We start from the raw sequence: 21,625 nt of genomic DNA, 5'->3' as shown, positions 1-21,625 counted from the left end.
ATCTCCCTTCCTTTTTCTTTTTACTTGTAAAATCCAAGTACACATTTTACTGTATGTGCACATAATGTCTAGGTGTGTGTGTGTGTGTGTGTGTGTGTGTGTGTGTGTGTGTGTGTGTGTGTGTGTGTGTGTGTGTGTGTGTGTGTGTGTGTATGTATACTCCTTTGAGTGTGTGGGTATTGATAGGGCACTAAACTTGATCTGAGGTAATTCTGGTCATTAGTGCATTACGGAAGGGGAAAATCTTAAAGGGTTTTGCGGCTCGAGTACTAATGCTGCTGAATTGGATTCAGCAAGCAGCTTGAAGACCCACAGGCCATATCAGATGAACATGAACAAAAGGATCTAGCGTTATAAGTGCTTAACTTTAGTTTTATTTTATACCTCTTCAAGTGCTTCTAGATTACTTTTCAGCATTTCTTTCAAAGGTGTTTCATTTCTGTTTCTTAAGATTCACAATTTCACATATGTTGGTGTACCTTCACTGGGATCCTTTGTCTTCAAGGCCAAATGTTAAATTATTTCCTAATGAGATAAGACATCTTAACCCTTTTAAAAGAACCTTTGTATCCCCTTGGAAATTGAAGCAACTTTGGAAGCCGTGAAAGAGCCTCACTTTGAACTAGTGATCTTAGTAGTTTAAAAAAAATTTGATCTGGGAAATTATCCTTTTATTAGCTAGTATTCCAGCTCAGATGGTTTCAGAACAGCAAGCTGTTGTATTTGATGAGTTTTGCACTGTTTTCCATAATGATAAAAGGATCTCTGCTTAGTAATCCTCGCTTCATGTCTAGGAATTTCTTGGATGTTGTAGTGAACCAAAAGATTCAGCTCTCCTGTTTACTTCTTATTTTGCATAAGATTATTTTTTGTTACTCTTCCAGAATGAAAATTATATGAAAGACTGGCTTTTCTTTCCGTTTGCACCTAAAATCGTGGGTTATCTTGTGAGAAAACAGTCTGATTGGGATAGCATTGAATGTTATTGTTATTTCAGAAGCAAATCTATTCAGAGAAAGAACATTGAGTAAACATAGTGCATTCCACTTGAACAACTTCTTCATTACTTTTCTAGAGAAGTATATTTGCACTCATTTATGAAATGGCTATTTAGATCTTGTTACAGATATTTACTAAACACTGTAAGTTAGATATTGCCTTAAAAGCTGGCGTGGTTTTGCCCAAGGCATGCTTGGCTAGGGTCTTCACATGAAATTTGGGTATACAACCTTGTATTGTACGTGTCCAGTTACTCTGAGTTTCTTCACGCAGCAGTTAATGATGGACGTGTCCTTGTCTTCACAGGAAAACACCAGTCCTTCATCCCCTTTTTATGGTTTTGTCTTTCTTTTCCTTTGAGAATTGTTTATATGTTATTGTTCTTGTTGCAGTCTCAGGGTGTGAATTGAGATGAATGGTGATGGCCTTTAATAGCCCAATGCTAAGACATAATGATTGAATATCATTTTGCCAGGACATGGTATGAATTTATCTGGGATGCCATTGTATGATGGTTCACTTGTGTGATTGATGACTATGACATTCCATTTTTTTCTCATTTTGATTCTATTATGTCTCAACAAATCTTACACAGCTGAAGCTTCAGCTGAGTGAATAGAGCAAGAATGCATTTTTTTTAATAATGGGAAAGACCCCCTGCACCCCTTACATGGGAAGTTTTGTCCACACATCCCATCTGTGTATATACTAACTCTGTTGTCATAAAACCACAAAGAGAAATAAAAAGCCAAAAAAGATACCTAAATTACCATTTGCTGAGGTTCAGATTGTGCTGAATGTAGTAGATATTTTATTGTACTCCATGATTGTATGGTATTTGTCAGGAAAAGGGTAACTTCTTTATGCACGGTTTGGCTAGGGAAAAGTAAGTACCAAAATTAGGCAACTTAATGTAGTTTTTCTCTCATACGAGTCCTTTGCAGATTTAACCATCTCCCATAAACACCTTCTCTCACATCTCACCAACCTTACTCTCTCCCACACTACTCTAGCCTGGTTCTCCAGTTACCTATCTGACAGATCTCAAGCCGTCAGATGGAAGAATTCTATCTCCTCCTTCTTGCCAACACCAACTGGCGTTCCCCAGGGGTCTATCCTTGGACCTTTACTTTTCAACATCTTTATTAATAACCTACACTCTGCCATCCCCGATACAATGGTCATCCAATACGCTGACGACTCTTCACTAGTCTGTGCCACCTCTAACCTACCTGAACTACTAACCAAAACCCAAGTAGCATTCTCCACTACAGAGAACTGGATGCAACAAAATCATCTCTCCCTCAACTCTAACAAATCTAAAATTCTACCCCCCCCCCACTAGGGCTTTCTCCTTTGACAAAAACACTTTCATAGTCCTAAGTCAAACCAACACTGCTATAGAAGTTGTCCCCTCCGCAAAACTTCTTGGCATTACTATAGATGAAAATCTTAAATTTGACATCCACATTCACCAAAACATAAAGAAAACCCACCAAAAGTTAGGTATGCTCTATAGGAATAACCGCTTTCTCATCAACTCCTCTAGACATACCCTGGCAACTACCTACCTTCTACCTACACTACTTTATGGTGCCCCTCTCTTAACTAATCTGTCCTCTTCTAACATCTCTAAACTTGAAACTTGCTATAATAAGATCTCTAAATTTGCCACTAATTCTAAAACCTTAACTCACCACTGCCTTTCCCTACAATCTCTGAACTGGCTAGAACTATCTAACCACCTAGACTACCTCCAACTAACTACAGCTCATAAATTAATATTCTATCCTGAAAAATGCCCAGCCTTAACAAATATCCTTCCTCCATACATCCCAAATAGATTTCTGAGATCCAAACACCAAAACTTAGTCTCCATTCACAAACCAAAACGTCCTGCTGGCCAACTACTTCTCTCCTTCTCACTAGGTAAGAAATGGAACTCTCTTCCTCCTTCTCTCAGGATTACACCCAACTCACAATCCTTCAAGACCCAACTATTCCTATATCTATCATCCAAATGGAACTGCTCCTGCTTCCACCCTACATAAATTCTAGTGAATACCCCACAGACTGTTCTACATCACTTGCATTTCTCTACTATTCTCCTAAAATAGACTTGGCAGTCTTTCTCTGACTATGGAATTTCTTCCTCAATACTACATATTGTAAATACTGTATATATCTGTACCACCAAGGTAAAAAAATAAAATTCCTATTGCTACAGACATTGGTATCATGTTGTTTTGAATTTGAAACTCCTGTAAAAGGTGTTCTCTATTACCTATTGGCTGCATTGTTTGATTTACATCTTATGCATTTGCATTTCTGATTGTATGAATTTTATTCTTCTATTTTTCTTTAACATTTTGTAACCTTTAATGTATTTGTATTGCTTATGGAGCTTTTCTCCCTGGGCCTCCACTGAAAACGGGTACTTTTAGGCCCAGTGGACTTCCCCGGTAATCAAACTGAAAATAAATAAAATAAAATAAATTTATTTCATGACATTTCTGTTTTGATTCTTTTATTAGCTGTTGTGTTGAAAGTTTGAATCTGAGCAGACTTGCTGCAACTGTATTGCCTTCTTTTATGAATGCAGCAACTGTCAGCTTGGACACTGTATACTGCTCCTCACCACTATTGATGGAAAACCTTTGGAGGTATAGGGAATACCTGTGTGGCAGATGGAGTTAAAGAATTTAGGGAATGTAACAAGACATGGGAGGCATGTCAGGAGAAGGTTTTGAGTGATACCCTTCAGAGATTTATGTATTATGCAGCTGAGAGGTAGAAATATTATTTGCATTTTTAAAAATAAAAAGCTATCATTAGGAAATCATTTTATGGTTCCTGTCTTCAAGAAGTAACAAAAAAAAATGTTAAACATAACAGAGGAGTATGTTTAATATATTAAACTCATATTAGATGAGTGTGAGGCAATTAGGTCAGTGGAGGGGTGGCATAGATATTTTTAAGCATCTATGAAAAAGACATTCTTAGATCTGCTGTTGTCAGTTTTCATTCTGTCCTCAACTGATGGGTTCAGATCTTATCCCTCGGATTCGACTCGGCTGTTGCTAAAGCTCGTGGCAACCAAAAAACTCCTGAGCGTCTCCATTATCCATAATGCACTGACCCTAAGTACCTCAGATCTCATTTGCCACTTCAGTGAAAGACGAGATAATTAGTCACTCTCGAGCGTTTAACTATTTTTTTTTTTTGTTAAAAAAAATTTTGAAATCTTTAGCATTTAGTTTTTCCCTTACCTGTCCTATATTTCTATTATAAGTATTTCGTGAATACTATCCTTAGTATTCTTTTCTCCGCTAACCTACAGTAATTGTAGTTGGTAGTTTCTTTTTCTTTCCTTTCCCCAGTCTCCAAAAACAAAAAGTTTTTAGTATTGATATTTTCTGAATATGTTGGAGAAAGGGCCTGCGGGCTTTAAAAAAATATTCAAAATGCAGACATAAGATTCTGTTATCGGATGCATACTCCTTATGTGTGTTCTGTTTAGGGTCTCTTCATTTACAGGAGGACTGTTCAATATGTTATGTTCAATCCCAGGGCTCTGTTTGAATCCAAAAATAAATTAATCTGAGAAGGACTCTTACCTTCTTCTTTTGAAGAGGCTGTATCTGGAGGCAAGTCTCCCAAATTAAAATCTAAGACAAAAACAGGATCTCAGAAGCCTTCCTCCTCGTCTTCAGCTTTGAAGTCTTCCTGAAAAAGGATTAAGAGAGAGCCAGCTTCAACCTTGGATCCAAAAACACTGAAATTGTCTGATCTGAAGCCCTCGGATCTAAAGAAACAAAAGTTGATGGATCCAACTTCATTGGATCAGAAACAATCTTATTTGGACCCAGCTGTTGCCAGTCCATCTAAATTTATTGTACTACCAAGGACTAAATATTCACCCTCGGTGGATCCGGTACCCTCTGGGGTACCCTCCCCCTTTCTGGAAAGACCCAGGTCTCCTTTAGTGTTGTCTGCTCATTCTTCCAGGAGCCTTACAGAAGAAGATGTGGAAAGAGTGGTGAGAAAATTCTTTCAGAGCAGGGTCAGATGGGTGTGCCCTCTGCTGCTACCCCTCTTTGTCAGGAGGTCCGTTACCTCTACTGCACCCCCCACTACAAACTCCTCCTCTGACTCCTGCAGTGGTCTCAGAGTCTATGGATCCTAGATGCTTGGATCTGTCTGGCTCAGATCCCAGGATTGCTGTATCCTCGGATCCTAAACTTACTTTGAGTGATCTGATCCCAGACTGTCGGATCTGAGGTATTGCATTTGACTCTGAGGCTTTTGGAGCCGTCCATGTGCCTCAGATCCTTAGCATTGGACAGCTTGACTCCTGCTTCCACCTTGGGGATTTTGCCTTAGGAGCAGGGGAGGGCCATAGTTCAGAAGCTTGCCTTCTTGGATCCAAGGTCTTCTCTTTCTGTCTGGGGTGATCTGCTTTTGAGGTTGTGAAGAGAGTTTTTCTGCCTCAACAGACTGGGCAGATCCAACCCCCCTCGGTTCCTAGATCTTCAACCCTAACATCTCAGTGTTCAGAGTCTTACCAAATTTTTCCACATGGACAGCCAATACCAAAGCCCCAGACTTCCCCACACAGAATCTTGATTTCTTCTTCTGATACCTCTCCAGACATCCCATGGAGGAGGTCTCTAAGAAGAAGACATGCAAGAGGAGCACCTAGACTCACCAGAGGAGTCCATCACAGATGATATGGATTTTGATGAAGGTGAGGGGTCCCTGTGGTCACCTCCTGAAGATATCTCATTTGGAGACATCCTTGAAATCCTTAAACAGAGATGTGGTTGGTCACCCAGCAACCCTTTGTCTAAAGAGTCCATATTCCTGGAGGCCTTCGGTACTGGCCCATCTTCCTCCTGGGTGATTCTGCCTGTCGATGAGCTCATTGAGCTGATCTCGCGGCAGACATGGAAGGAACCTGACACCATTGAAACTATACCTTGGAGACCTGATAAAATTATGGACCACCCATGGACAAGAAGTTTTGGGGGAAAAGGATCATAATGGCGGCCACCAAAAAGGAACATGCCGAGGAGAGTTCCACTGCCCATCCCTTCAACAGGGAGTCATGGGCAATGGACAGATTTGGGAAGTGTGTCTATGCTTCAGTGACCTTTGGTTCAAGGTCTCAGAATTATTTGGTATACCTTACAAGACTTCAGAGGGATTTGATTTAGGAGTTATCAAATACCCTCTCAGGAGATATTTCTGAAGAAGTTCAGTTACTTGTGACTTCTCTGTTGGCTACCCTGCAATCCATTTTTAATTCCTCCATGAGGTTGGTTTTGCATGTAGCAGAAGGAACCTCAGGGGCAGCAGGTTCAAGCATTTCCATGAGGAGACGTGCCTGGATGCACTTGTGTGATTTTGTGGAGCCCTTCAAGTCCTCATTCGTCAATGCTTCCTTTGACGGCACATCTTTGTTCTCAAGGTGAAGGACACACTATCCTGGTGTGAAAAGGATGAAAAAACCCTGTATGCTGTGGGCGTATATTTATTCGACCCCCTCAAAGATCCTTTTCTAGGAATCAACAAGGTGGATGAAAGATGTGGTTCAATAAGTCTGAGTCCATTCCAATATGCACATGGAGGAAGTTCCCCCAGAGACAGAGGAGGGAACTGTAGTGGACAATGATGCCCCCACAGCAGAGGTGGCCTGCAAAACCAGGAGTCCAGAGAATCTTTCTTTGACAGAACCTGCCAGCGGTCCTGAAAGGAGGCCCAATTGCCCACCTCTGGAGGTAGTCAGGGATGTTTATCCCTGCACCAGAGAGCCTGGCTAGACTTAAAAGATGTTCAGGTACAGAGAATTATTTCCAGAGACTGTATAATTCCCTTTTCCCTTCCTCCTCCAAACTCAAGAAAACTCCCCGATGTTCCACCCAATCAGAGGAACATGTAGCAATTCAAATTCAAATGCTGCTAGAACAAAAGAGTCATCCAAGAGCTCCCACCAGACCAGATAGACCAAAGAAAACAGTGGACTGGAGACCAAGTTTGGATCTCAGTATCTTAAACAAGTCAGTTTGACGAACCAAGTTTCAGATGGTCAGTGTTCAGTCCATTCTCCCATTCCTGTGCAAGGATGACTGGGATGTGCTCAATAGACCTAAAGGATGCGTACTATCATATAATGATGAACAGACAATCCTGAATGTATTTATACTTCTGTCTGGAAGCCAGTCACTGCAAATTCAGAGTTCTGCCCTTTGGTCTCACCACAGCCCCCAGGGTGTTTACCAAGTGTATGGCAGTAGCAGTAGTTCACTTGAGACTGCAAGGATTCCGAGTGTTTCCATATCTAGACAACTGGCTCTTTCCGCTCCGACCAAGCATCAGTTGATGAGGGCAAGAGACCAGGTTCTCCAGACGTGCTCTCTTCTGGAGATAACCATAAACTATGAAAAGTCCAAAGCAAAACAAACTCATACTCTAGAATTCATTGGAGCAATCCTCAACACAAAGTCAACTACAGCTTCACTAATGCCTTCAAGAGTTCAGACCATAAGATTCCAGGTCAGAAAAATAATCTGCAGTACCAGCTGGTCATTCAAGCTCTGGAGTCAGTGGCAGTGGCGATAGCACTAGTACCTTTAGCCATATTTTACATGAGAATTCTTCAGTGGATGCTAACCACACAATGGTCAATAATTTACCAACCCATGTCTTGTCAGATACAAATCACTCCGACATGAAAAAAAGATCTCAGGTGGTAGATTCAGTCTTATCAGATTCTACAAGGCCATCCGTTTATTCCCCAGCAGCCCAAGGCCATAGTGACCGTGTGCATTCCCAGCAAGGGTGGAGTAAGGCACTTTCTGGTAAAAGCAGTCCAAGGCTTTTGATCCCCCGACAATGAGAGCAGAGCTTTTAGCATTGCAGGCCTTCCAGGATACAGATGAGAGCAGTGCTTTTAGAGTTGCAGGCCTTCCAGGATACTCTCCCCTTAGGGACTATTGCAGTAGAAACAGACAATGTCAGTAGTTTGGTACATCAACAAATGAGGAAGGACCACATCATATCCCTTATGTCGAGAAGCTCTCAGACTGTGTCAGTGGGAAATCTCATCCAACCACTTTCTCATACCAATGCACATTCCGGGGGAATCCAGTGTGACAGCAGGCAAACTGAGCAGGTGCGTTCTTTTACTCCACAAATGATCCCTCAACAAGAATGTGGCGGAAATGATTTTCCATTAGTGGGTCCAGTCATGCTGTGATCTTCTTGACTCTCTCCCTAAACAACGAATACAGCAGCTACTTTGCCCTGTTCCCCCTCAGGGGGAATTGCAGAGGGATGCTCTTCTTAAAATTACCCTCCCCCGGTCTACTTTATGCCTATCCACCACTCCTGTTGATTTCCAAATTCCCACAGAAAACTACCATGTTGAAGAACAAAGTCATCCTCATTGCACCTTACTGGCCTCGACAGATTTGGTTCCCATTCCTTTGGCCTCACTTGCTTCACCAACCTTGGATTCTGGAGTCGACTACAGGCCTCCTGTCTCACCCAACAGACATGATTCTTCCAGACTTACTCACCATAATGTTCCATCTTTGTTGTCCATTTTCATCCTTCCTCAACTTCCCACCCACCAACCCCTATCCTGTATAAACTTCTGGAAGAATGAGTAGTTACAGGACATGACTGTCCTTTATATTGAGTTCCAAATGTAGTCTTCGTATTTCACTATAAATATTTCCTTTTTTCTAAAGTCAGCAAGTAAGATCTGAGGTACTTAAGGTTGGTGTATTATAGGTAAGGGAGAAGCTTGAAAGTTTTTTTTGGTTGCCACAAGCTGTAACAACAGCTGAGTCAGATCTGAGGGATCGGCTCCGAACTGATCAGTTGAGAAAGAATGAAAGTGGACAACACAGATGGAACGTTATGGTGAGTATATAACTTCTTTTTTTCCTGCTTTAATAGTGTAACCTTTTGGGAACTGCCTAAATGTGTCTTATTTTGATTTAGAAATGTACTCTTTGATGCACTAGTTTTGTATGTTTGCCAGAAGACTGCATTGAGTAAAATTTTACATTTTAAGTGGGATTAACTCATTTAGTCCGAAGCAGCTCAGAAAATGCTGCCTGCTTCCTTCCACCATAGGAACAACAGTGCAGCCTGAGCTTATTTTCAGAAAATCCATTTGTAATACCATACAGAAAACAAATGTTCACAACTCTTTAAGTATAAGAGCTAGACTAAAAATGTAAATGCGAAAGTTTTTCAGCAGACACTGACCTTTTCAACAGTGTAAATGTTGGTAGTACGTATCTAAGTTATTAAATAATTGCCAAGGAATGCTGATATTGTGCATATTTTTTACCTTTTTGGAAAAACAAAGCACAATATCTTAGTCAATGTACAATGTAGACCCATACAATTTGTATTTAATTTGTTTGTATGAATGTCAGCTTTAACATGATATCTTAACCATTACTGTGTGATGCTCCTTTATGGAGATATTCACAGAAATATGATTATTTCTCATAATTCATAAATAAACACCTGTAACAGACAGAGGCTACATATCAGTGTACAAGTTGTGTGGCTCAATGTCAGCTTCAAAATGATGCATCATTTGTGCCATCACCATGCTCCTTTCAACCATATGGGCATAATAATGAAATGTATTGGAAATGTATAATTTTCATAATCCTACAAGACTAAACAAACTGCAATATCTGTACATGTGTACAGCACACAGACACAGTTCTTTTACCATGTTGTAAGGAGTAATACTGTCTTCAAAATGAGGTATTACTTGGCACACTGGCATGTTCCCTTGCAAAGTTATTTACCAAAATATGAAAAAAAAATCATAATTTCCATAACCCAAATTCTAAACAAACTTTGATATCTGTACATGTGTACAACATACAGACACAGTGCTTTTACTATGTTGGAACTATTAATAATGTATTCAAAATGAGGTATTACTTAGCACATTGACATGCTCCCTTGCAAAGTTATTTACCAAAATATGAACATTCATAATTTACATAACATAAGCCCTAAACAATATATGTACATGTGTACAGCGCAAGGCCACATTTCTTTTACCACGTTGTAAGAACTAATACTGTCTTAAAAAGGAGGTATTACTTAGCACGTTTGCATATTTCCTTAGCTATGTCATTCACTAAAATATGAAACAATATCATAATTTTCATAACCTTAGTCCTAAAAAGTAAATTTCCCATTTTGTAAGTTCTAATACTGTTTTCAAAATGTGGTCTTAGTCAGCATGTTGATATGTTCCCTAGCAAAATGATTTACCAAAAAATGAAAATTATAATTTTCATGACCTAAGTCATAAACAATTTGTGATAGCTGTACATGTGTACAGCGCACAAATACACTTATTTTACCATTTTGCAAGTATTGATACTGTCTTCAAAAAGTGAGTCTTATACAGCATGTTAACATGTTCCCTACCCCAGTTATTAGCTAAAACATGAAAAAAATAGAATAATGTTCACAACCTGAGCTATAAATAAACTGTGATATCTATACATATGTACAGCATACAAAGTTCTTTTACCATCTTGCAAGTACTTATACTGTCTTCAAAATGCAGTTTTAGTCAACATGTTGAAATGATTCCTACCACAGCTATTTTCAAATTATAAAAACCTATAATACATTTCATGACCTGAGTCATAAACAAACTGTGATAGCTGATGACATCTTTCCCTAACATATTTACCAACCAGGAAAACCCTAACTGACTATTAGAGTGGCTGTGAGTACAAATCATGGTAAACAAAAACATTTGTGTTCTAGCCAAAATACTGCATGATTGGATACCGACAAGGGGATACAGCAAGGACACATGTAAAAAAAAAAAAAAAAAAAAAAAGGCAGCATCAGGACTGCCACTCTATTAATGAAACCTGGACAGGTATGGGGCTTCAGTGGTATTCAAGGGCACCTGAAATGTCCCATACCAGTGCTTACTACCCAATCAGACTGCTGATACCACCACTATCTCATGATTTACTCTGGTGTCACCAGTCTTCCTTACCTCTGTGTTTTCCATTTCCATCTGTCCTTTCAGCAGTGGATATAAGGAATCAAAGGGAGAACTAACCTAATGACTCTTGCCCTTACCTAAATACATTTACTTTATCTGAAGGGACAGAGAGTGACAGGAGAGTAATTCACAAAAAAAAATATGAAACATATAACCACAATGGATACCTTTATCTGGATCTTACAATAAAAATTATGGAAAAAAAGAAAAAGAAATTGGGAGACTTCTGCATGAGTCCTCATTGAGAGAAACCAAAATCTGGCATGTGCATTCAACAATGTGATAATGACAGCTAGTAATGTGAATAGCAGCGACAACTGCTGAGGGTTTTACCTGACAAGTGATAATGACTCAGTGTTATATTGTAACTGCACACATTGTCAATTAATAATGTGATAATGACTTGCATTTCATTACTGCAAGGTTCATCATTCTCAGACAAAGGTGACAATTGCTGCACATAACCTGTTGAGCAGAGACATTCATTACATTCCTGCTGCAGGTATAATGTAAGACTGAGTCATTGCCATCTGTTAGAGAAAGACCAGAATAAATTAATAAAAGTAGTATGACACATATATTACTGAGCCCTTCCTCTCACCTAAATTATACACATGACAGACAAAGCCGTGAATATTGTCCAAAATATATGGTTGCTCCTTGCCATAATTAGTGTACAAGTAATAACATTTATCTCACTGACCATCCCGCGGATTAGAATCAGGCACACAAATAACAGTGAGAAATATCTAAACTAGCTGGTTGATCCATGTAAGAATTAGTCCAAAATAAAACTAACTTTTATCTCACTGAACCATCCATCTGATTAGAATTAGATGCATAAGTGACAAAGGCAGAAATATTGTCCCAAATATTTGGTTGATCAATGCCGCAATTAGTGTAAAATCAGTAATAACATACTGGTATCAATTGCTTGACTTTGACCCAGGGATTCCAGGTTCCAGGAGTAGCCAGGGCATCTCCTGGAGCTGGCTTGGAGAAGACAAGTGTGCCTATTCTGGAAAGGAGGGCTGATTCAGGTAGCATAATGTCACAAACCCTATCAAAGTAGAGAATGCAAACACAGAAGTGACCTGGTATCTGCATTTCACTTGCAAATGCCCAATTGCCTTTATTCGTTATCTATCTATATCTATATTTCTCCAGTGATCTCTTCTGCAGCTTGTTCATGCATGCAAAAGCACTCCCCTGACCACCAAATGAAACATTTCTCCCAACAATCCCTTCTGCACTCTGTGTATGCACAAGCACTCCTCTGACTACCAAATAAAATATTTCCCCCAACAATCCCTTCTGCAATCTGTGTGGGTATGCACAAGCACAAAGTCTACAAATTACCTGTAGCGGTGAGGTGCCTGCAAGTGCAACTGAGTGGTTTTGTATCCAGTATTTGTTTCTGCCTTGCACCCAGTGAACGCTGGGATACACTCTGTCTCACCAGTGACCCTCATCTTGGTAATGTTGGATGGCAGTACACTAAACGTTTGCCTCCTTTTCAGATGCACACAAAGTGAGACATTTTTTCTGTACAAAAATGTGAAGGTTTGCAAGACAGACCACACCCACACTTATAGCATTGGAATGTCGTATTCCTTTATCATAAAAATTAAAGGCTCGGTACTGTAGAAATATAATTGTGTTATTTTAAGGCATATAAAGATGTTGCCCAAGGAGTGTGTAAAAGCAGAATGGTTATGCGGAAGCACAGTTGGATAAATGCACATAACTAAGTTAACAGCATGTTAAATATATTGGCCAAGCTACTGTATGTATTAGGGACATGGCCCGGCTGTCCACATTAGGACTCCCCAATTAAGAATGCTAACTAGTGACAACTTCATGCCCTTTCACAAATTTTAAAGTGCAAAAGCTTGTCTTTCAAGTTAAGTATCAACACTGGCTTTAAAGTCCAAGTTTGTGCCTATGAAAAGCATACACAATGGTGAATGGCGGTCAAAATACTGACTACTACAGCTCTTCTGTCCGTACACAAAAACTAACCCCTGACATTCTTGGATTTTCTGCTACATCTGTTTTTTTCCACAAGTGTGTGCTATGGATGAACTTAATAGCATAATGCCAAGTCACATATGGACAGTTATTGCTGGTTTTCCTGTAAGTATTGTCTTTAAACGGAAGTACCCCTGCAACTGCTTTGGGAAGAAGACTAAAGGAAGGATGGAGAAGCTTGCCAACCATGAGCATGATTTCTGTGTTCAGTCCCCAAACTGAATAATTCGTACTTCGTCTTAGGAAGCTTGGGATACAACAATCATGCCAGTTATGTTATGACCAAACCCTCCTCAATCGAAAGGGAAAAACCCCAAAACACCATGAACAGACCACAAATAATGGAAAAGGCAGTTATGGTATACCAGCTTAACCAATTAATTTACCAAAATAAAGATAAGGCATACATTTTACAGTGCAGACTACTTGAAAGCTAGCATGCTACGGGTTTTCAGTAATAAATACACAGGTCAGCGGACACCTTCAGAAAATTTCTGTTTTCTTCTTTTATGGAATCTAAATCTCTAGGTGTCTGTAGGTCTGTGCGAGAGCCTTGACAGACTATGCTGAGCTTGTATGGGCTCATTCTCTGTGGTTTCAGCTATGAGCCATCAATTCAACAAGTACGGGATGGTCTATCTTAAAAGCTTTTCTATTCTTAGGCAATGTATCCATACTTTTAATTTCTAACTGTAATGGGTAGAATGAAAAAGGAATAGAATCGTTTGCTTGCCTTTGCAGTTAGATTGATGCAGATTCCAAGATCCTTCAAAATGAAAAAAAATAATAGATTACCTGAAGAAAAAAAAAAGCAGTTCTTGGGCCAAGCTGATTTAAACCACAAACTCCTGGTAGCAATTTTCAGGATGCTGTACCCCAATAACATCCTCTCTTGATCTGTGAGTGCCCAAATAAAATAGAGGGATCCAGTAGCAGGTAAAATATCCAAATATTAGCAGCTATTAGCAAAAGAAAGGAAATACCTGCTGCTAGACCCTCTATTTATTTGGGGAAAACCATAGAAAGTTAGGTTTAGGGGTAGAGATGTTACGCAAGTGTTTGCTTGGATTGCAAGAATCCGATTCTCTGCCACCACTTGCTTTATCAAAAACTTTTTAACTGGATTTTCAACTAAATGTTGAATGTAACCTTAATGTAAAAACACACCGAATCGTAACTATATAAGGTAAATTACAAATTCAGTTACGATTTCAGAGTGTTTTACATTAAGCTCAACTGCAACTTTGCACTACAGTTTCTCACGCTTGCAGAAGCACACTTGTGGAAGGCACTCGGGGGGGGGGGGGGGGTAACAACTTGCAATTCCTATCTTCTCCTGACGTGCTCGGATGTAAGCACAGAGTTACCACGAGAAGGTACTCAGGCACACTTAGAAATTGTTTATCTTAGGTTAAAAGTACACAGCTGCAGGGAAAATATTATGCATGAAAGGCTCAATTTAAACAGGCGAGTGGTAATACTGTTCTTTATTTGTACTTACATAATGGAAGCTTAATATCAAAAGCAAATAACATTTTCTGTTACATGTTTATATTTTTTCAGTGTTAAAGCTTTCTTATCAAGCACCACTGAAAAGGGAAAGCATTGCATAATGGCTTTAAATGTGTTTTGCAGTTATTTACATTGTGTTTGTGTTTACGTTTCAGTAGTAAGATAGTACTAATAACAAGAAATTTCTTTTCCATGCATTCTTTACAGGATGAAGAGGTTAGTAATTGTTTTGCCTAATTTTAATAGTTTTAAAATGTTCGTAAAGTGGTAAATAATTTAATAAAGAACTTTTTGACAGTATCTGTTACAGAAGTAACTTTGGGAAGTCATCAACCTTAGGAAACTACCACATTGACAATGCACTCCTAAAGGTTAACCCAGTTGTTCGGAATTTTGAAACTTTTGTGAACAGTGACCTAATTTTCGACCTTCATGTGTCCGTTGTATGAAAGCCCTTCTACATGGCACAGCTTATAAGCAAAGGGATTGTGTATGGATCTGGGGATGTCATTGTCCCCCCTTTACTCAGCCCTTATTAGGCCGTTCCTTGAATATAATGCCCCCTTTGCCATACATCTGTTCAGACACATGAAAATGACTGGAATGCCTGCAGAGCTACATTACTTGGATCTCTGGATGGAAAACAGAAAATTTACCTCAGAACTGTCCCCTGTACTACTAATTGACAGAGCCAGCTTGTAAATGCTTTATCCCATGCATGGGTTCCCTCAAATTATCTATGGTGTGACCCCAGTTATTCTCATTAAGAATAATATATGATTATCAATCATGGGATGGGTAAGGCTAATCTCTTTCCAGAGGGGATAGATTAATTTGAACACAAAAAGGGAAGACCGGCTAGGTTTAAAATGTCTCACAGGACCGGCTAGCCTAACACTTAACTGTGAACATGTAAGTATATATTTGGTAGAACTACAGTCTCTGAAAGCTGTAACCACCTCAGGCTTTCCTGTTAGTCTTAGGGGGAACAGTGTAGTATGCTGAATTTACCATATAATTCTGGACAGATTTGTCCACTACTCCCTTCTGATTAGTTATTTTGCACATTTTGTGGAAATCCATTAATTTAAATTGGGTGTTATTGTCTTTTTTTCTCAAAGTTTTTTTGGTTGTTTACTTGCATGCACATGGATTGTGTTGCTTCATTTCCAAAAATGCCACTACTAGGCTATCTACATCAAAGCAAAGTAATGTAACTCATGGTCAAGCCAGCAAAGGTCAAAGCAACAGAATAAAAAAAAGTATCTAGAACTATGTGAAGATAAATCTTTATTCAGAACAAGCACTTTCACTTACACATGATGCTTTTTCAAGTTGTGAAGAAACAATTAAAAATACAAAGTACATAAACCCTAACGCAACACCATGTGAAAAAAAATAGTGAGATAACTTCCTTAAAACCAGTTTAGGTTTAAAGCTACAGTTTTCATTTAAACCATGTGGGGTGGTTGCATTCTACCTGGTAATCCAGTCATACTCAAGCTTTCTGTTATATTCTTAATGTTTCTATCCCTCATTTATAGATGAATACACTTTCAAAATGATTTGCTGCCGATAAGATGATGTTAACATCAATATTAACAAGAAACTATGTCTTCCAGTGTGAAGATGAAGCCAAAGCCATTTCCATTTTCTTAATGCACAGGGCTGATTTTTTTTGTTACATTTATAGCCACTTGGTCAGAAGATCACATTTTTTTGTGTGTGAAATGGTTTATGTGTGTGTGTATGGATGGTGTATAGCTAGGAAAAAAATCAGTAAAGACAGTGTAATGATTAGATTTTAGGTTATCCCATCCATTTACCTCAAATGATGGGTATAATTGTCCTCTGGCAGATCAAACCAACAACTTCAGCCTCTTCAGAGCTTCCTACCTACCCACCTGTTATCCTCTGTAGCTCTCCAATGTTTTTGCTTCCTAAGAAACCTTTCATACCTCAGCTAAGTTAAAGTTTCATTGTATTTTTCACTGCAGACTTCTTTTCTGTCATTTTTTCCTTTCTTTTTCTTTCCTTCTTGCATTGGTTAAAACAAATTTATACACACACACGCACACATACACACACACACACACACACACACACACACACACACACACACACACACACACTTATATGTGTGTGTATACATGGGTCTACTTCATAACGTTGAAATCCCAAAAGATCGATGATGAAATCATTGCGGTGAAATCAGCGAAAACCCACTTCAACGAAAGACCAGATCAACAAATTTCTTCCCAGGGTAAGTAACCACTAGCACCAAACATTACAAAAACGAAATCGCACCATCCCCAACACCCCCCAATGTGTCCCCCCTTAACTAAATATAGCAACTCCGAGATCACACTAGAGTTGGGAAAAGAACAAAGTTCACCTTGTTGGACAACAGGTTACTTACCCTGGGAATACATTCGCCAATTGGGTCCTTCACTGAAATTAGTTTTTTGTGTGTATATATATATATATATATATATATATATATATATATATATATGTATGTATCTGTATTTATATTTTTTATATGTGCATGTATGGCTCTACTTCATGTGACTGATAACTCAAAATACTGAATTTCATTTGACTGAGACCACAATACCTAATTTTCAAAGTACTGAAAACTCATTTGACTGAATCTCGTTATACTGAAAGCTTACAATGCTGAATTTCAAAATACTGAATTTTAAGCCATAGACATGCAGGCTTACAACACCAATGACTAACTCTTTCCAAAATGTAAAAACTACTTACTTGTCCTCTTAACAGAAACCGGACGATATAAAACCAAACTTGGTGGAGGGCTGCACCCCCCCATACCTCCCTTACTATATATACTAACTCTAGGATCGCAGTACACTGGGGCAACGGGCATATACCTTTTAGTTACCTTACAGTACTGCCACTACTGCCAGGAGCGCACGAAACATCCACCATATTATTTTAGATGCTTTCCATAAAAACGTAAAGAGAAATACCCACATTTAGAAACACTACAACACTACTTTCTACTCTTCTGTTGGTATTCTGACATTCTGTACTTTGTTACAGTAATATATTTTTATCACAAACAAGTCACAGGTGAAGGGAAGCACATCACGTCTCTGGCTTAAAATTCAGTATTTTGAAATTCAACATTGTAAGCTTTTAGTATAATGAGACTCAGTCAACTGAAATTGATTTAGATCTTTCTGCTTTTTTTTTTTATAGTTGCCTCTTTTGGCCATTGTTTTTCTTTCTAAATAGATCTAGAAGTAGTGTTTTTACTGTTTGTTGCCTTTTTGGATATTGCTGTTTTTGTGGTAGTTAATTGTTGGAGTGGCTGAATTTCTTGCTTCGTTTCATTAGGACGGATCGGATGATGCTCCAGGTTTCAAAAAATTGTCCACTGTGACCACAAAATTCCACCCTGGATACCCGTGAGTTATGCATGGTATGCCTGGGATCTGAAGATCTTACAGCCTTCTCTGAGATGTGAAAGGTCTTTGGGTCTTGAACCTTACAGAAATGTAAGAATTTGTTTACTTTAAAAGGTTTTCTTCCCATATTCCATGAGAAAGGAAATATTAAGAATCTGGTAAAAGGGGTAAGGAGACTATAAAATAAAGAATGGAAGATTCCTTATGAGGTTCTTCCTCCCCTTCTAAAGCTTCAAAAATCATTAGTGCAGGAGGCTTTGACTCTGGTAACTATAGAGCTGTACTCTTCTTTGGTGTCAGGACGGTCTCTCACTAAAACAGTGGTCATTCCCAGTCATTTTCCAAGGAAATCTGATAACAGTAACTCTTCTGAGTATGAGCTCTGCAAGTTTTTGGGCTCTCGCCCCCCTGCCTCCTCTTTTCATTCTACAAGTGAGCACATCTCTTTATACACCTTGTCTAAATGTATTCTACAGCCTGTCCCCCACCAGAAATTTGACAATGAGGGCTTTCATGAAGCCACTGACATGCATGTCATCCCATCCTCTTCTCTTTCCAGGGTGGTTCAGGTTATCCATAAGAACCTCATCCATGAAGCGCCTTCCCAGTATGTGTTTTGAATCTGGAGGTATCAGAACTAGATTACTTTTCTGGTGTATGTTTCTTGTGGCAGTGGTAGGATCTGATCATTGATACTGATTCCACAGCATCCAGTACACTCACTGGCAATCCTTTCCCAGGAATCAAAAGGTGTTTAAAGCCCTTTGCCTTAAGAAAAAAAAAATCCCAGCAATTCCCTTTCAACTCCTTTTCAAATGGGCTAGCTGTGGCGCGGAGGGGGGGGGGCGCTTTAATAAACACTGCCTCAGAGACAGTGAAGGTCTATAAACCAGGACTTCCGCGGTCCCTCCTCTTCAAGGCGTCCTCAGAATCCCTGAAGGGTTGCCAGACTACTCCCCTCTGGAGGCAGTCAGGGGCCTATTATCTCTGCATCTGGGCTTGTGGATTGCCCTTGCACAGGAAAGCTGGGCGAGGACCATAATATCTAGAGGCTGTGTAATTCCATTCTCACAAACTGCAAAGATTTCATCTCCATCACTACCAGATGTACCACCCTGCCAGAGAAGAGCAGTTGCAAAGGAGATTGTGCAATTCCTTCAAAAAAGAGTAATTCAGGAGGTCCCGCCAGACCAGAGACAGTCAGGTGTCTATTCCTCATTCTTTTTAGTTCCTAAAAAGTCAATGAACTTCATGTCAGTTTTTGATTTAAGTTGCCTAGAAATTATGTAAAAAAGGTATAGTTCCTGATGGGCAGAGTGCAAGCCACACGTCTGTGCTTACAGAAGGGGGATTGAATGTCCTCTATAGACCTTCAAGACACTCATCTCCACATAACAATTGCCAAAGCTTCCAGGAAATATCTCTTCTTCCAGCTGGAAGCAATCCTTATTAATTCCAGGTGCTTCAGTTTGGCCCCAACACAGCCCTCAGGTTTTCACCAAGTGCATGTTTGTCTTGGCAGCTCACCTGAGGCTCATAGGGATCTGAATTTTCCTATACCTGGATGGCTGCTCTCCTCCACAAAAAGCCCCTCTTATTTGAAAAAGTCCATGGGCATTTCTGTCAGTGCTAAAAATCTTATTTGAAGTCATCCCAGGTCATAGTGTTAAGAGGATACCATCTGGACACACAAGGCTACTAATAGTGAGCTTCTGGGATATTGATGGCGATAGGATCCTTGATTTTACAGCACTGCCTCCTGCCAGCTCCACCCTCTTCACTTGTTTTAATAGTCCTAGGCCTGATGGCAGCTACCCTTTTGTTTCCCATGGGAGTTTTTCCTTGAGGAAATTATAGTGGACTCTGAGCTTGCAGTGCTTTCTGTCACTGGCTGCAGTGAACATACGTATTTGTCTTTTCTCTCCTTGTACAGATCATTTAATCTGGTGGATCCACTCCCCCACCATTTCAGTGGTGACACCAGTCATCCTATCCTGCTCCTTCAAAAAGCCACAGTGACTACAGACACCTCCACTTTGGAGTGGGTGGGTATTTTGAGGAGAGAACAGTCCAAGGGATGCGGACTCAACAAGAGGCCAACCTTTACATCCATTTTCTGGAGATGAGGGCAGTTTTATTGGTGTTGCAGGACCTTCAAGACTACCTTCCTCCAGAGGGTGACTTGTATTTTTTTTTAATTTCTCCAGATCTTTTGGGTTTCTAATATAATGATGGAAATGGACCCCATTCCTAAGTCAAAGTATGATCAAAGTTCATGAAATTGGTATTGTTTCAGTCTTTGATGCTGGCCAGAAGTGCTCTTTCCAGCACCCACAATGTGCCCATAAAACAACTCCTCCTGCAGTTCGTATGGGGTTACATGTATCGGTAACGTATCTAAATACAATAGTAGATTATTTTTTATAAGACATGTTGCTCCTACTACTACTGGAACTGTCTGGGTATCTTTCTTCCACATTGCTCTCATTTCTGCCTGCAAATCCTGATATTTTATGACTTTGTCTCTCTGTACGCAAGACACTGTAGTCACTGAGTACAGTGATTTCAATGATCAATGCTACTTTTGTCTTCTTTTCATGGACCACTATATGTCTTTTTATTGCAACTGTCTTTTGAACTGTTGGTAATGGGCGATTCCATGTGATGTAGACTTCATCATTTTCTGTGATGCTTTGTGGTTCACGTTTCCACTGTTTTTTCAGCTACTTCAGTATTATAATGTTTGCACAATCCCCAGTGCACCAGTCTTGCCACATTATTATGCCTTTCAGTGTACAGTCTTTCTACCATTAGTATGTTAAACCAGCAACAAGGTGTGCAACTGTTTCCATTTCTGTTTTACAAAACCTGCATTTGTTTGTTTCTCCCACATGTTCAATGGACTTTGTAAACCAACATGCACATAGTCCACTATCTTGTGCTGCCAAAATTAACCTTTCATCTTTTGGTTTGAATTCCTCTCTCCTAAGCCATTCCTGCATTTGATCCTGATCAGCATGAGGTTGTTCCAGGAGTTTTCTATACTTGCAACTATATTTATGCCTTTTCCACATTTCTTGCCTTCTCATCTAATCATTCACCTTATATTCTTTCTTTTGTTTTTTTGGCACATTCAGTTGCTGCCTGATTTTTATCTACATGTGGTTTGATTTCCATTCCCACTTGATGTCGATATGCTTCTGCCAGACTAAGTAGGGAAGTCATCTTAGATTTATTATCCTCATGCTTCAAAATTTTCACTATGTTTGGGTCTTGTGAGGTCAGCAGATATGTATGCAGTTCTACGATTGCAGAGCTATACGTGTAATCATTTTCAAGGAGACCCATACCTCCTTTGGAACGGGATATATGTAATCTTGAGAATACAAGAAAAAGAAAAATAATGTGGTTCCGCACAGCAGTGAAAATCAATATGTCCTTTATTGTTGTAGGTAAGCGCTTTCTCGGAGTAACATCCGCTTCATCAGACCAACAAAGATAGAATAGCAGTTACATTTTTAAACACTAAAACAGCCAATCAAAAATCAGATAAAATATGCATCATAGCTAAAAG

General features: G+C 39.4%; 1 protein-coding gene across 7 annotated transcripts in view; it reads left to right on the top strand.

Moving 5' to 3' along the window:
- CEP43 (centrosomal protein 43) overlaps nucleotides 1-21,625 on the top strand; it is a 2,274,574-nt gene that overhangs the window by 1,475,115 nt on the left and 777,834 nt on the right. For 5 of the 7 annotated variants that reach the window (XM_044069398.1, XM_044069434.1, XM_044069390.1 and 2 more), the window contains exon 12: nucleotides 14,825-14,833. The exons of the other annotated variants lie outside the window; for them this stretch is intronic. In XM_044069398.1, coding sequence (XP_043925333.1) covers nucleotides 14,825-14,833 — 9 coding nt within the window. The remainder of the gene's footprint in view (nucleotides 1-14,824; nucleotides 14,834-21,625) is intronic. 7 annotated transcript variants of the gene reach the window in all.

Source organism: Protopterus annectens, chromosome 1.part0 (assembly GCF_019279795.1).
Source record: "Protopterus annectens isolate FY-2018-M chromosome 1.part0, PAN1.0, whole genome shotgun sequence".
Classification (NCBI taxonomy): domain Eukaryota; kingdom Metazoa; phylum Chordata; order Ceratodontiformes; family Protopteridae; genus Protopterus; species Protopterus annectens.
The sequence above is the reverse complement of the archived record's forward strand: the minus strand, read 5'-3'. Positions and strand labels throughout refer to the sequence as shown.